The sequence below is a fragment of the Pseudopodoces humilis genome, chromosome 25 (genome assembly GCF_049639895.1).
Source record: "Pseudopodoces humilis isolate 2021_Gansu_Grassland_sample_001 chromosome 25, ASM4963989v1, whole genome shotgun sequence".
NCBI lineage: Eukaryota > Metazoa > Chordata > Aves > Passeriformes > Paridae > Pseudopodoces > Pseudopodoces humilis.
Window position 1 is genome coordinate 3690478 of NC_142224.1, and position 13682 is coordinate 3704159.

Here is a 13682-nt window from a genome sequence, read left to right on the forward strand (position 1 = left end):
CTGGGCTATTGTCATTTGGATACCAAGAAATAAACTCACCCTGGTTATCTGCTCTGAGTAAACACAGAAATCCAGGTTCAAGTAGGCAGGAAGAGCTTGGAGAAATATTCATTTAATAATGACTAATTCACAGCGTGGGAAGGGCTTTTCCAAATCCTTGACCCAGGAATGGTCACAGGAGGTGGAAGGAGGAGAGGAACAGAACAGGAACTCCTGAGGGTGATTTATCAGCCCCATATTAAGAAGCAAAAAGAGGGAACAGGATTCCTACAAAACATGAATGGCACTGGATGGATCAGTCCAACACGCTGATCTGAAATGAAAATTCCAGCAGAACCTGGCTCCAGTGCCTCAGAGACTGAGAAACAGATCAGGTGTCAGAAGAGATGTTCCTGTTAAGGCAGAGCAGCAGGAGCCTGGCAGGGGCAGCAGGGGCAGCTCCTGTCCTGCTCCTGAGAGAAAAGCAGCTGCTCCCTGGTGCCCTGGAGCCATATCCCAATATTCCCATTTACACACTCCTGCCTCCTCCACACAATTTGCTCAGAGCACAGAGAAGAACATGGGAGCGTGAGGGAAGAGCTGAGACATTTCCTACTCTACTCCTGCCCTTTTTATTCCAGTGTTCCAGCTCCTCTGAGGGCCAGGGTTGAATTTCACCCAGTCCTGAAGCGCAGGCAGGGCTGTAAGGGAAACTGAGAGCATCACCCACAGCACAGATCCCATGGTCCTGTTCCTTGTGCTCATTTCCTCTCTCCTCTCCGGTGTCCTTTGGGTTTAAATGGCTTTGATTGGTGCAAATGGGACTGTCAGGAGAGGTTTAGCAAGCGAGCAGGAAGCTCCCCAAGTGTCCTTCAGCCACCCAGAGTCAGCGTCACAGCCCCAGTGACCACGCTGGCGTCCTGACAGGAGCTGAAAGAGCAGGCCTGGGATCCCTCACTCCTTCCACTTCACATTAAATTAGTAATAGCTGTTAAATGATGATCTTAGATGGCATTATTTAAACATAACCTCACAGGACGTTTGCCTGGAGCAGGAGCTGAGGGATGATGTAGCTCAGCTATGCATGAGTGTACAACAACATCTGTGCATGTGGAGATGGGTCCAGCAGTTTTTGAAGCATATGGACACCCAAACAACAGGAAAATCAGGATTTTATAATGGATACTGTAATTTTTAAATAGCCTGGAGGCCTCCCATTTGTAGCCACCTCCCTTAAATATCAAAAATCGGAGTTTTGCACCCAAAAATCTCGGGGATTTCAGGAAATCTTAAAAGAAATACCTCAGGTCACCTACACAGAGTTTTCATCCTTTATTTATTAGTGCAACAGGACTCCAAGGAGGGTTTGCAGTAATTAAATAGAGCAGTTACATTGGTGGTAAGCAGCACAATTAAAGCTGAGCTTTAGGCCCAGTGACACCTTCTTCAGCCCTTCAGCATCTTTCTTGCTGTTTTCCTGTATTTCACTCTCAATAAAGCTCAGTTTGTGCACTCAAACCCCTCCCCAGCACTAAAAGACCACACTTTGAAATGTTAAAACATCCAGAGATTTTACCTTGCACTAAAAGAAACAATTTGTCTTTTTCAGAGCCGTTACTTCCACATAAATACCTCTTCCTGGCCACTTCATTCAGCTTTTCCTCCAACAGTTTCTATTCTTATTACATATAAATTCATGAATAAATTAATCAAAAAATGAAGATTTTCAGGCTTGCAAGCCATTAATTTTCTTTGTCACTTGTCCCTGAGCCCCCTTGTTTAATCCCCTGAACACCACACCTGCATTCCTCTGTACCCTCACATTTTTCCCTTGTAGCTGGGGCCTGAAACTTGAAATAAAAGAGAAATTATTGTTTGCTTATGATGCCTTGGAGCATTTTTTTTAGGCCAGTGGGTGATGTTTTCTTCTCAGGAGTGTTTTTAGGGCTTGGCTTGTAAACAAAGGTCTTGTATTGCAAAAATATTTAAAGATTTTTACGGTGATAAAAGGTAAACCTTGTAGGTTTTGGCCTGGTTTGCTTTCTAGTAAGGATTCAATGTAAGTGGTTTGTGCTCACTTCTTGGTTTTTGAAGCATCAGAGTGAAGTTAGAAGGTTAAAAATGCTCTTTGTGTGAGGAACAATTTACCTTGACTCTTGAGTTACAGCCTCACAGGGGAAAAGAAGACTATAAAAGAATAATAGGGGTGTTTTCCCCTCAAACAAAAATAAACCTCGGAGCTGTGTGCACTGAGATCCTGAGCTGGAGCTTTAAAGAGCTTTTTAGTTGTTTTCTTTTCCCTCAAATACATTTACTGACACTGTGAGCGCTAAGCCTCATTGAAGGGATATTTTCCTACTGATACTAAATGACAAATTGTGCTTTTATAATCAATTATTGAAGCCTGGCTGAGAGAAGAGAGCTCCTTCAACAACAGCAACTTCACAAAGCAGAGTCTGGCTCCCACAAAACACAAGGCAGCCTTTTCTCCAGTTGCTGATTGTGAAAAGAAATCTGTGTGAAGGGTTTTTATTCCTCCCCTAACATTTTTTTGAGGTTTGTTTGTGCCATTTGGGTGCTGCACGCCCAAAAACAGAACAGAAATGGTGTTTGCTCAAGAGATTCAACGTGATGAATGAATTTTGTTCTTTTAGTGCCTTTCTCAAGAAGCTGCTCAGATAATTTAAACTGAGAGAGGTAAACTGATAACAGGGGATCTTGGAGAAGAGACCATAATGAACCAGCACCAATAGTGGGAGTTTTGGGGAGAAAATGCAGCTTTTGGATATGTTTTGGGTGATGGGGACATTAAAACACCACTAAGAAGAGAATGAGCAGCACTGGGAGACAACTCAGGCTCAAGGAGGTGTTTCCTTGGAGGAGGAAGAGCAAAGTGAAAGGAATCAATTGACCAACAAAAAAAATCAGTTGGGATTAGAGAGAGTCCCCACAGATGCTAATTGGGGTATAAAACCATGTTAAACAGGCTCTTGGAATGGGAGAGTTTTATAATTTAAGATTAAAGATTGAAGATTGAAGATTGAAGATTAAAGATTGAAGATTGAAGATTTAAGATTTAAAATTTAAGACTGAAGATTGAAGATTGAAGATTCAAGATTGAAGATTCAAGATTTAAAATTTAAAATTTAAGACTGAAGATTGAAGATTTGTGTGCTTTCTGAAAGGTTTGATCATCCAAATGTCAAGGGGTCGAAACAGGGGCAGCTGCACATAAACTGGCCTGTGGCCCAAGAGGATTTCTGCAGATTTTTGGAGCCAGGTGTTTTAATCTGAGCTTAAAAATTGGGTTCTGTCACCAGCAGTACAGGAACTCTGAAATATTGAAAAACTAATTCAGTTTATCAGAGTTTTTAACAATTTTTTTTGCTTTAATGCTGGTCTCCAACACCAGTTTCCCTTCCCCTGCTCTCCCTGGTGAGAATTCCTGATCCCATGGAGCTCCAGGTGAGAGCTGTCACAAACCCCCTGGAAGGAATTCTCCCCTCCTGGGAAAACAAAGTGCTGCAGAGAGCAGCTTTTAAAAAGTAAAAATATTTTTTATTTAAAAAAATAAATCTTTATTTGGGGGAGGCTGGGCAGGCAGTGCAGGGTGCCAGCACTCCTCTCCATCTCCCTGGGGAGGAATTGATCCCATTAAATCCATCAGGATGCTGGGAATTCACAGCAGAGCCCGGGACATCTTCTGTCACACTTGTAATGCACAGAGACAAGCTCGGTGCTGCCTGGCCTGCAGAGCAGGGGAGGCATTAAATGAATTTTTCTCCACTGATTCATGTCCTGCTCTGAGAATCAAGAGAGGTTTAGGCCCATTCAAAGGGAAACCAGCAGCAGGTCTGGTCAAGCACGGGGGGAAAGGTTCTGGAGGAATCTCAGGGTTTGGTTATGTGGGATGGACAGAGCTGTGATATTCACCTAATCAAGGTTGGGTTTGGATAGTCTATATTAGATAAAAATGCTGTTTAAAACATGATACAGAGAGAAAATCAGCTCTGGAGAGGAGGAGCCAAATGCTGCTCTTGTCTCCATCTGAGCCTGGGAGGGGCAAATAAAACTTTCATGAAACTGGATGCAGAAAGATGATTTTTATCCCTTTTATTCTCTCTGGATCTGCCCAAATCTAGGGTTTGATTTTGGCAGCACTCTTTGTTGTCTTCCCATAAATACCTACAGAGCTCTGTCATGAGCACCAAAGGTCCCAAATTCCTTCAGAGCTTCCAAGAGTTGTGGCCTCGCTGAGAGCTCCATAAATATTTCTGTATTTCACAAAAAATAGAATATCCTGAACAGAAGGTGACCAGAAGAATCACCAAATCCAGCTCCTGGCTCTGTGCAGGGTTTGTCTTCATCCCTGGAGAGGCAGAGCAGCCTTTTACCCCTGATTTTTTGGGGGAGAGTGTAGAGAAATGGTGTGTGGGTGGAGTTACACGGGGAAAGAAAGCTTGGAAAACTGGAGTGTGATGTCCCAAACCACAGGCTGGCAGCCTTGCCCACGGTTTGCTGCTTTCCTCCAGGCTCTACAAACACTTTCATAACTGTTCTAAAGGGGAGAATTTTTGCTCTGGATTCCGAGGCACCGAGGTGGGTAAATCTGCTTAATTTCCCTTCTGCTGCATGTGCTGGCTATTTCTTTATGGGGCACCTGAGGTAATTTTTAAAACTTGCTCCCCTGCAGGAGGGTGAAGCTGAAGATGGGCTGTAAAAGTCTCTCTGTGTGCCTTAAAATGCCCTTTGGGAGGGAGTTAAAACTCACAGCCCAGAGCCACCAATTTCTGCTTGGTTGAGCTTTCCCTCATCGGTGAAGCACGGCTACAACCTGAAATTAAATCCATTTTTGGGGGGGATTTCTTTCTTTCCTCAAAACGCAAGAAGAAAACCACGCAGCAGGCAGAGAGAGTGCTCCAGCAAGCCTGAAATCTCCAATTTCCAGTGCAGAAAAGAGCCCAAAGCTAATGTATCCAGGGGAGTGTGCTTATCCTCCTGAGAAGCTTTTTCCAAGAGTCTCCCTCCAACCCCCTGAGTGACAAATCAGATTTTATTTTATTTTTTTTCCATGCTGGATTTTTTTCTTTTTCTTTTTTTTTTTTTTTGCTGCCTCCAAACTTAACTGTTTTGCCACGGGAGAAATCCTCATGTTTCTCTTTTAAATATCTGTATTCTTGCTGGAAATCTACCTCACCCACATGACTGGTCTTCACTATTAATCCCAGCTGATGGCAGGGAGGGGCTCTGGTGGGAGGCAGCCATGTGGTGAACATTGAGCTCAGTGTTTTCCCCCTCTCCTCTCCTCTCCAGACAGGCAAAATTGTTCCGTGCTGCCGTGGATGTGAAGTCCTTGCCGCGCTGCCTCTGCCTCTTCTCGCCCAGAAACTCCCAGAATTTGCAGGAGATCCCAAATTAAAGCGTCTCTGGCTGGATGTGGATGGAAGATGGTCCAGGGGATGAATAGCAGGAGGGAAGAAAGGGTGAAGTTGGTTATTTTTCTGGCACATGGATGCAATTACGCTCAGTGCATTCCAGAGGCGTTCCTTTGAATCCCGTGCAGGTCTGCCTGCCGTCCCTGGGAGAGAGGAAGAAAAAGGGAGGAAAAATCCCTCTTGCTGGGAGACGGAATGTCTGCATTCTCAATCCTCTTCTTAGGTAGGTTGGCTTTTTTGGTGTTGCTCAGTTTTTATTTAATCAAACTTCCACGAGCCTGCTCCGTGTGCCTGAGATTCATTCCTGGTGAGCTGGAGAAAAGGGGTTTGTAACGAGGAAACTTTGATGGAAAACTGGAATTTCAGTGGTGTTTGAGTTCTGGTCCTTTCCTGGTCTCTTTATGAGCAGGTTGACAGCCAGAGACCTCTGATTATCCAGATTAATTTTAAAAAGTCAAACAGACTCGTTTGGGAATGTTTGTTTCTTGTTTAAAGAGGGCAGCGCTTTTCAGGGATAAACCAGAGAGGGGCAAAAGAAGGTGAATAAAATATCTTTGTTTCAGGCAGAGTGTCAAATTTGTGCAACTGTGTTGAATTGTTGGGCACTGGGTGTTCAGACCTTGAAAATAAAAAGGGGTTATTGTTTCCAATGGATGGCTGAGATTAGAAACAGATGTGTTGGAGCGCAGGAGGGAGGAGTTGGGGGAGAAAAGGATGGGAGAAGGGGGGAAGGTGAGAAAAGGCGGCTGAAAGGAGGGGAAAGATTTGTTGAGGAGGAGAGGAGCAGAGAATGGAAAAAGAGGAAGGAAAAGGAGAGTGAAGGAAAGCTGGAGGGCTGTGAGAAGAGTTGGCAGCCCTGAGGAGGCTCCTGCTCCTCCAGGGACACTGCAGGGTGAGCTGAGCCTCCCTGCTGCTGCCAGGCACCAGCCCAGCCCTCTGGCAGGGCCCAGCCTGGCAATCCCAGGGCTCCTGGGTGTTGGGAACCTGGCTCCAGGTGTGGGGAACTGGGCTGGCCTCGGCTGCCCTGGGAGGAGCTGCGGGACAGGCACAGGAGGGTTTTCCAGCAGCTCTAAAGGATTGTGGCAGGAGAAGCCCAGTTCCAGCCTCCCAGGTGTGGAATGGGGGCTAGAGAGGGAGGTTTGGTGACCAAATTCGATGTTTGTACGGCTGCTGATAAATGGAGGAGTGGTTTTGCTCTGGGGATTGCTGTTGGCAAAGGTTTTATCCGTAGGGATGCGATGGGGTTTGGATGTGCTGGAGGATCTGGGCAGCACTTTGTGCCCTGCACATCTGCTCTGGCCATTTGTGCCTCTCTGTGGTGCTTGAAGAGGACTCCAGGAGAGGAGAGAGCAGGGTTAGGAACAGCTCAGCTCCTGCCAGGGGCTGCTCAGCCCTTCCAAAAGTGGAAATTTGGGACACAGAAGGGTTGGTCGCTCACCTTGCCGATGGAGACAATGGGAATTGCAGCCTTTGATCCTGAATATTCCAGTATGTTGAAGGTTTGGAGCAGAAGTGTGAAAAAAGAGGTTCAGGTTTTTTTTGTATCATTTAAAAAGTTTAATAAAAAGACAATTAGGCAACAGAAATAAAGCAAAATGAACAAATCCATCTGGGTGCCTCAGCATTCAGCCAAGAGCAGCCCTTACTAACAAAGGATTGTTCCTTAAAAGCACCGATCTCTTGCATATTCATAGATTCTTATGCATGATTCAAACATTCCTCTTAAATTTAGATGTTCCTCTGTTTAGTTTCAGCTGCTCCCCCCAGCAGATCAATCTTTCTCGTGGCTCCTTGCAGTCTCACACTCCCCACTAACAGAGGTTCAATAAATTCCTCCCTTGGAGCTCTGGTCACTGCTGTCTTCATCTGGATAAGATAATCTAAGAATGTAGGGCAGGTTTCTGACTATCTTTTCATTCTCTGGGTTATATGAACAAAAGCAATCTTTATTTTAACACCATGCTACAGCCTAAGAAATATATGTATGTATCACACCACTATTTCTAAGTTTCATCAACAGCAGAAATAATAGAAACTATATTAATACAGCCAGCTTTTCCAATGTTATACATATAATAATAATAATTTTAATATCAGCAGAAAGCCAATAATACAAGATGTATCTATAACAGAAGGAACAAACTGTTGCCACAGAAAAGGTGGGTTTGTTTGGGATATAATGACAGCTTACCTTTGCTGCTTTTATCTATAAAACACAAGTGGTTTTATCCAGGTATCCTCAGCATCTCCACCATGACAGGAACACAGGAATGCCCAACAAAAGCCACTTTGCCCTCACCTGGAGTCAGGTTTCTCAGCCTCTCCTGTCCAAGCACTGGTGAGGGGAGAATTGTGTTCAAAGCCCCGAGCAGAACCTGGAATGTTTTGTTTCCTGGTCCTGCAGCGGTCACTGAGCTTTACCTGCCTTGCCAGCAGAGGATTGGGTCCTTCTGCTCCTTGTGCAGCTTCACCAATATTAGGAACAAGTCCAGGGAAAAGCAGGGAAATGTTCCCTGTTCCCTCCTGAACACGAGGAGGCTGGGGACTCTGATTTGCTGGCTAAAGCCTGGATTTTTCTGCAGTTAAAATCTACAGAACTGCCAGTGCTCTCTTGCTAATTTTTTTTTTTCCCCGATAAAACGAAAACTAATGTGGAAAAAATGGGATTTAGAGAAGCCTTGAGAGGAAAGTTTGTGTTTCCATCATTGAACATCCCAATAACATGGCTAATATGCAGAATTCTTGTCTTGTGCACTGTTTACCTCTCTGGGGCACACCAGCAGCTGTGAGGAGACAGGAAACGAGAGCCAATCTGTCTGAGGGAGACTTTATTAAAACAAGACAAGATGAAAGACTTTGCTGAGTGTGGACAAGAGCAGGGCCAGGCTCAGTTTGTCAGGAGAGGCTGAGGCAGGGAATTGAGGAAGGGAAGGCAGCCCAGGCTCTACCTGTAAGTGTGACATGAGTGTGACCGGCTGAGGAGTGAGAATCAGCTGTCCCAAACTCCCTCTGTAACACACTGCACCCTTGAAAATCAAGATTTTGAAGCTGTTCTTCACTTCTGAGTAGAAGTTCATAACAGAATGTTGCATTTTTCACCCAATGAGGAAGTAGCCAATGCTTTCATTGAAATGTGTTTCTGAATTGGTTTAAATTTGATGGGGTGGGAAATCTCCTCTGCGTTTCCCCCACTCCAAGTAAATGATGAGTTTTTAATGACCCTTCCATTCAAGGAAAAAGCTGATTTTCTCCTGATCAAAGCAGCTGGCAGGGGTGATTATTGGTGCCTGGCTTTGTCACTGGTTCCATGTGCTTTTCCCATAGCTGTTGGCTGGTGTGAGCGCTCTGCCCTGCAGGAACTGCTGGATTTGGGGACCAAAGCAGGAATTGTGCCAACCCCAACCCACTCACCCACCTTCCTGCTGTGGGCAGCGCCCCTCCCCAGCGCTGTTAGGGCTCCTCCACCACAAAATAACCATCTGATTAGTGCTTTTTTTATTATTATCATTACCTGTGGGAGCTGGGGTGGTGCTGAGAGCAGAAATCCTGAGCAGCTCAGCCTTGCCCTGCAAGCTCTGAGGTCGAGGAGTCTCTTTCAGCGCTGTCCCAGGGTGCTGAGCACCCAGCCTCCTCCTGTCTCACTGCACAGGGAAAAAGGTTATGGAGCAGCTCCTTGCAGGGCTGCTGGAGTGAGGAATTGCCTCTGACAGCAGGCATTTGCCCAGGTATCCACGGGCTGGTACTGGGAAATCCGAGATGATGCAGCGCCGGGGCTGCCCGGGGCTGTGCTCTGGTGGAAAACCCTTTTACAAACCCTGTCCTTGGCATCCTGCTCCCTAAACCCTCCTATCCTGTGCCACAGCAAAGCAAAACCCGCTGGGATATTTGGGGTTTTTTTAAAGGAGTGCCCTCCTCTCTCAGGGAATTGTGAATTTAATGGGATGCTGCTGCCTAGGAGTAGTGGAAACCAAAGGAGACAGATTTCAGAGTGCTTAAAACAAACCTTGTGGATCTTTATTTCCCAGAAACCAAAGGAGACAGATTTCAGGGTGCTTAAAACAAACTTTGTGGACCTTTATTTCCCAGAAACCAAAGGAGACAGATTTCAGGGTGCTTAAAACAAACTTTGTGGACCTTAATTCCTGTTGCTTTTCCAGAAGTAGTAAAAGAACCAAAGGAGAGTTTTCAGGGTGCTTAAAAGAAAGCTTTTGGACCTTAATTCCTGCTGATTTTCCAGGAGTAAACCCAAAAGAGACAGTTTTCAGGTTGCTTAAAGTAAAGCTTGTGGATCTTTACTCCTGCTGATTTTTCAGGAGTAAAAACCAAAGGAGACAGTTTTTAGGTTGTTTAAAACAAAGCTTGTGGACCTCTATTACTGCTGATTTCCCAGAAATAGAAGAAACCAAAGGAGACTGTTTCCAAATTGCCAAAAACAAAGGTCTATTTCTGCTGATTTTCCAGGTATTTCCAGAATTTCTCAGTGATAACTAAAATGTATTTGCTATTTTCCAGTTTTCTGTGGCTCCTTCTCTTGCCTTTGACTGTCCCATGGTGTTGAAGGTTGGTGGCACAAGGGCTTTGCCTCACTTTCTTATAACATTGATCACAAACCTTGGCTCAGGAGTGGTGTGAAAAACCAACCTGCAGCTGTGAAAGGGGGTTTTGTGTGTGATTTCTGTGTCTTGATTTCACCTCCCCTTTGTCACTGGCTCCTGAAGGAATGCAGGGAACTCAGTGGTGTATTTAGATTTAAAAAAGTACTGTTCTCCCCAGGACTTCATGGAATTGATAATAATTCCTCTCAAATTCCAAGAGCAGACAACAAAACATTGACTGTGTGAGATATTCAGGCTGTTAGAGGAGAGTGGATTTTATTCCAAGTCTTGCTGCTCTGGGAATACCTGAGTAAAAAGGGAATAAAGGAAAGCAGAGGATCTATTTGGAACTCCAGGGGGAATTCAAAGGAGCCAGACATATCTGAGTTGCTCTCTGGAAGAATATCAGGGTTAACACTCCTCATGAGACACTCCAATTCTTCCAAAGCCAAGGATGGTTTGCATCAAATATTTCCATTCTAAACCCTTGATGATATATTGCCTGTTTTTCCTCTAGTGGTGCTTTGTTTTGTATGAAATAGTTGGAATTTTTAACATCTAAAAACAAAAGAAGTTTATTTTGGAGGAGGTTTTTTTTTGTCCTTTCTGTTTTTTCCACTTTACCACAAGGAAGAAAAGAGTAACCTGCCAGAGTGAGGAAAAACAGCATGCCAAAACTGTGGAGAAGAATTCATTTTTATGGGGAGCAGAGCCAGAGGGAAGGCAACTTTCCTGAATTTCCCATGGGAAACAAGTGGTGTTTTGCCTTTGTACCCACCCTAGCCTTGTCTCCTCCACATAGAATTAGTGGTTTTTGGATATTTTGTGTAAGAGCAGCACAAGTTTCTTCCCAGAAATGCCATGGCACAACCGGCAGGGAGATATCCTGGTGTTTATCCTCAGGATCACAACAAACACCCCTGTTCTCCTCCAGGCAAACACGGGGTTTTGTAGGGGATTCAGCAGGTTTGCAATCTGGGATTTGTTTTTGAAAGAGATGTTAACGCTCCCTCTGCCACTCTTAAATGCATTTGGAAAAATCTTTTATTCCTTGTTAGGCTGGACTAAAACCTGTGTGTACAGCAATAGAATGAGGTGCTGCAAGCTGTTTTCTGTGCCTTTCCCCCATAATTTTAGTCAAAATACATTTTAAATTTCTAATTAAACAATCCCTGTGTTAGCCCAGGCTGCAGGCAGTGTTTGTGCCTCTGAAATGTGTTTTATGTGCACATCTTGTGTGCTACAGAAGAGGCTGCTCTGGGAGCAGAGGGAGATTGGTGGTGCCTTGTTGAAAAGATGAATGGGTCTGTTTTGGTTGTTGTTTTTTGGGTTCTTTTTTTTTGGGGTTTTTTTTTTTTTTTCCCCCAAAGCTGTGTCTTCATCCGTTTTTAGAAATGCTTGGTTTACAGAAGCAGCCCAGCAAAAAGTCAAGGGTGAAGTCAGGTCAGGGAGGTCTGTAAATAGAGCCTCAAATGACAGGACAGTGCAGGAAGCACAACAATGGAAAATGTGTGAAAAGTCAACAGGCACGGTGCTGAATTCCAACTTGTTCATCTCCTGGGCCCTCTCCTGCAGCCACCTCTGCCAGCCAGGGCTAAAATGTGTTTCCTTGGCCAGAGTGCAGGGCAGGTGAATGCAGCAGGAACCCGGAGCTCTGCACTGGGTTATCAACCCAGAATAAAGCTGCTCCTTCGTCCCACAAATATCCCAGCCCTGGAAGAGAAGGGTGGGCTCCAGGCCAGGCTCTCCTCAGTCACACCTTGGCACCTGGGTTTATTTATCTGACTCCTTAATGAGCTCTGTCTCTTCTTTGCAATGAGTTGGAAAGAGGACAGAGCAGCTCTAAGGTGCTGGATGCGATAGAAGGTCACAAAAACCCATCCTGTCCTCATCTGCTCCTTCCTTTTCTCCAGGAAATCATTTGACAGCTGAAAAAGGCAAATGTTTAACTCCACTTTCCCAGCCCTGGCCCCACGGTGTCAGATTTGCTGTCCCACAAGGATCAATTCACATCCCAGCACACTCCCAGCCTCTCCTCCTGCCGAGGAGCTGCCACTTTATTTCACTTTTTTGTGCAGGAAAACGGGGCTGAACCCTGTCCAGATGTGACTGACTGGGTGGAAAGGCTGGAGTTCAGCTTAGTGCCTGCAGCTGAATTGCTTTTGGAGGGAAAAGGTCAGCGAGGACTGGGGTGTGCTTGTGACATTGCCTGGCCGCTCTGAACTGGAGCGTGCGGGGTTAGAGGCGAGGGATGACCACTGGGCTGGGCTTGGGTCACTGAGAGAAAGCTTTTATTGCCTCCAGCAGGGCCATATTGCACAGGGAATGTGAAAAACGAGGTTCACATCATTTTTATAGAATTTAAAAGTTTAATAAAAAAGACAATTAGGAGAATAAAATAAATTATACAGATCTGGCCGGGTGTCTCTGCATTCACCTCACTGACAAAGGATTGTCCCTTAAAAACAGAACCCTGCTACATATCCATAAATTCTCACATATTCAGACATTCTTCTTAGGATCTTTGGTGTTCTTCTGTTTAGTTTTCTCTTGCCCCCTTCCCAACAGATCAATCTTCTTGGCACCATCGAGATTTACATTCTCTGATACCAGGAATGCAATAAATTCCTCCCCCAGAGTTCTGGTCACTGCTGTCTTCATCTGGATAAGAGAGTTTACAAATGCAGGAGTTCTCCAGCTATTTTTTTTTTCTCAGTCTTTGGGTTACACAAACTAAGACAGTTTTTATTTTAATACTATGCCATAGCCTAACATACGTGTATTATACTACTATTTCTAAATTTCATCAATAACAGAAATAAAGAAAACTATATTAATACAACAAAATTTCTCATTCTTATACACACAACATTCATTTTAATATTTGCGAAAAGCCAACAATATCAAATGTATCTATAACAGGGAACACTTTAGAGCACAGCTGGGAGAGGAGGAAGCTCAGACACAGGTGGGTGCACGTTGCTGGTGGTGATGGAGCACTTGGAACACGGCTAAAACCTTCAAAGCCCTGTTCCTCCTGCTACACCCCCAAATGTGGGCACAGTGGTGATGTGCATCAAACAGCTGAAGCCAAGCTGAAATCCTTCACCTGCCACCTGGAGGGCCTTATCTTTATTTTCTAGTGGGATATTTATCACATATTAATGGATTTCTGGTAGCTCTGTGCTCCACTCGTGGTGTGAAGTGCTGCTGTGCTCTCAGAGGAACCCCACAGAAGGGAAATCCTGGGCTCTGTGTGCTGGGTCTCTGAATTAATTCGTGCTGCACATGTAAAAAGGAAAATGAGGCTTTTCTGTCTAGGAAATGCATGGAGTTATTGTGGCTGAGAGGTCTTTTGAACAGATTCTTTCCCTAAGTGCCTGGATGGGCTGTGAGGAGGCCTTTTCAGAAATGTAAAAAAAAAAAAAATATTGACACCGTTCCATTCCCTTTGTGCTTCAGCAAAATATTGGAATGAGGTGGTTTCCCAGTATTTGGAATATTTGAGCTGGGTGCTGGATGAGTCTCACAGCTCAGATTACTCAGTCTGTGTTTTTCCTTACGGATCTGATAGAATTTGAAAGGTCACAGGAATGTTTAATGTAAATATGGACCTTTATTGGCCAGGTGGGGCCAGGAATCACGGGGTGTCTTTGTGTGTGTTTTGTGTTTT

General features: G+C 44.7%; 1 protein-coding gene across 1 annotated transcript in view; it reads left to right on the forward strand.

Moving 5' to 3' along the window:
- Positions 1-4455: 4455 nt before the first annotated feature.
- The window catches only part of CLMP (CXADR like cell adhesion molecule), a 40956-nt gene continuing 31729 nt past the window's right edge, over positions 4456-13682 (forward strand). The window contains exons 1-2 of the mRNA XM_005528470.3: positions 4456-4578; positions 5293-5637. Of these exons, the coding sequence (XP_005528527.2) occupies positions 5610-5637 (28 nt within the window). The 5' untranslated portion in view covers positions 4456-4578; positions 5293-5609. The remainder of the gene's footprint in view (positions 4579-5292; positions 5638-13682) is intronic.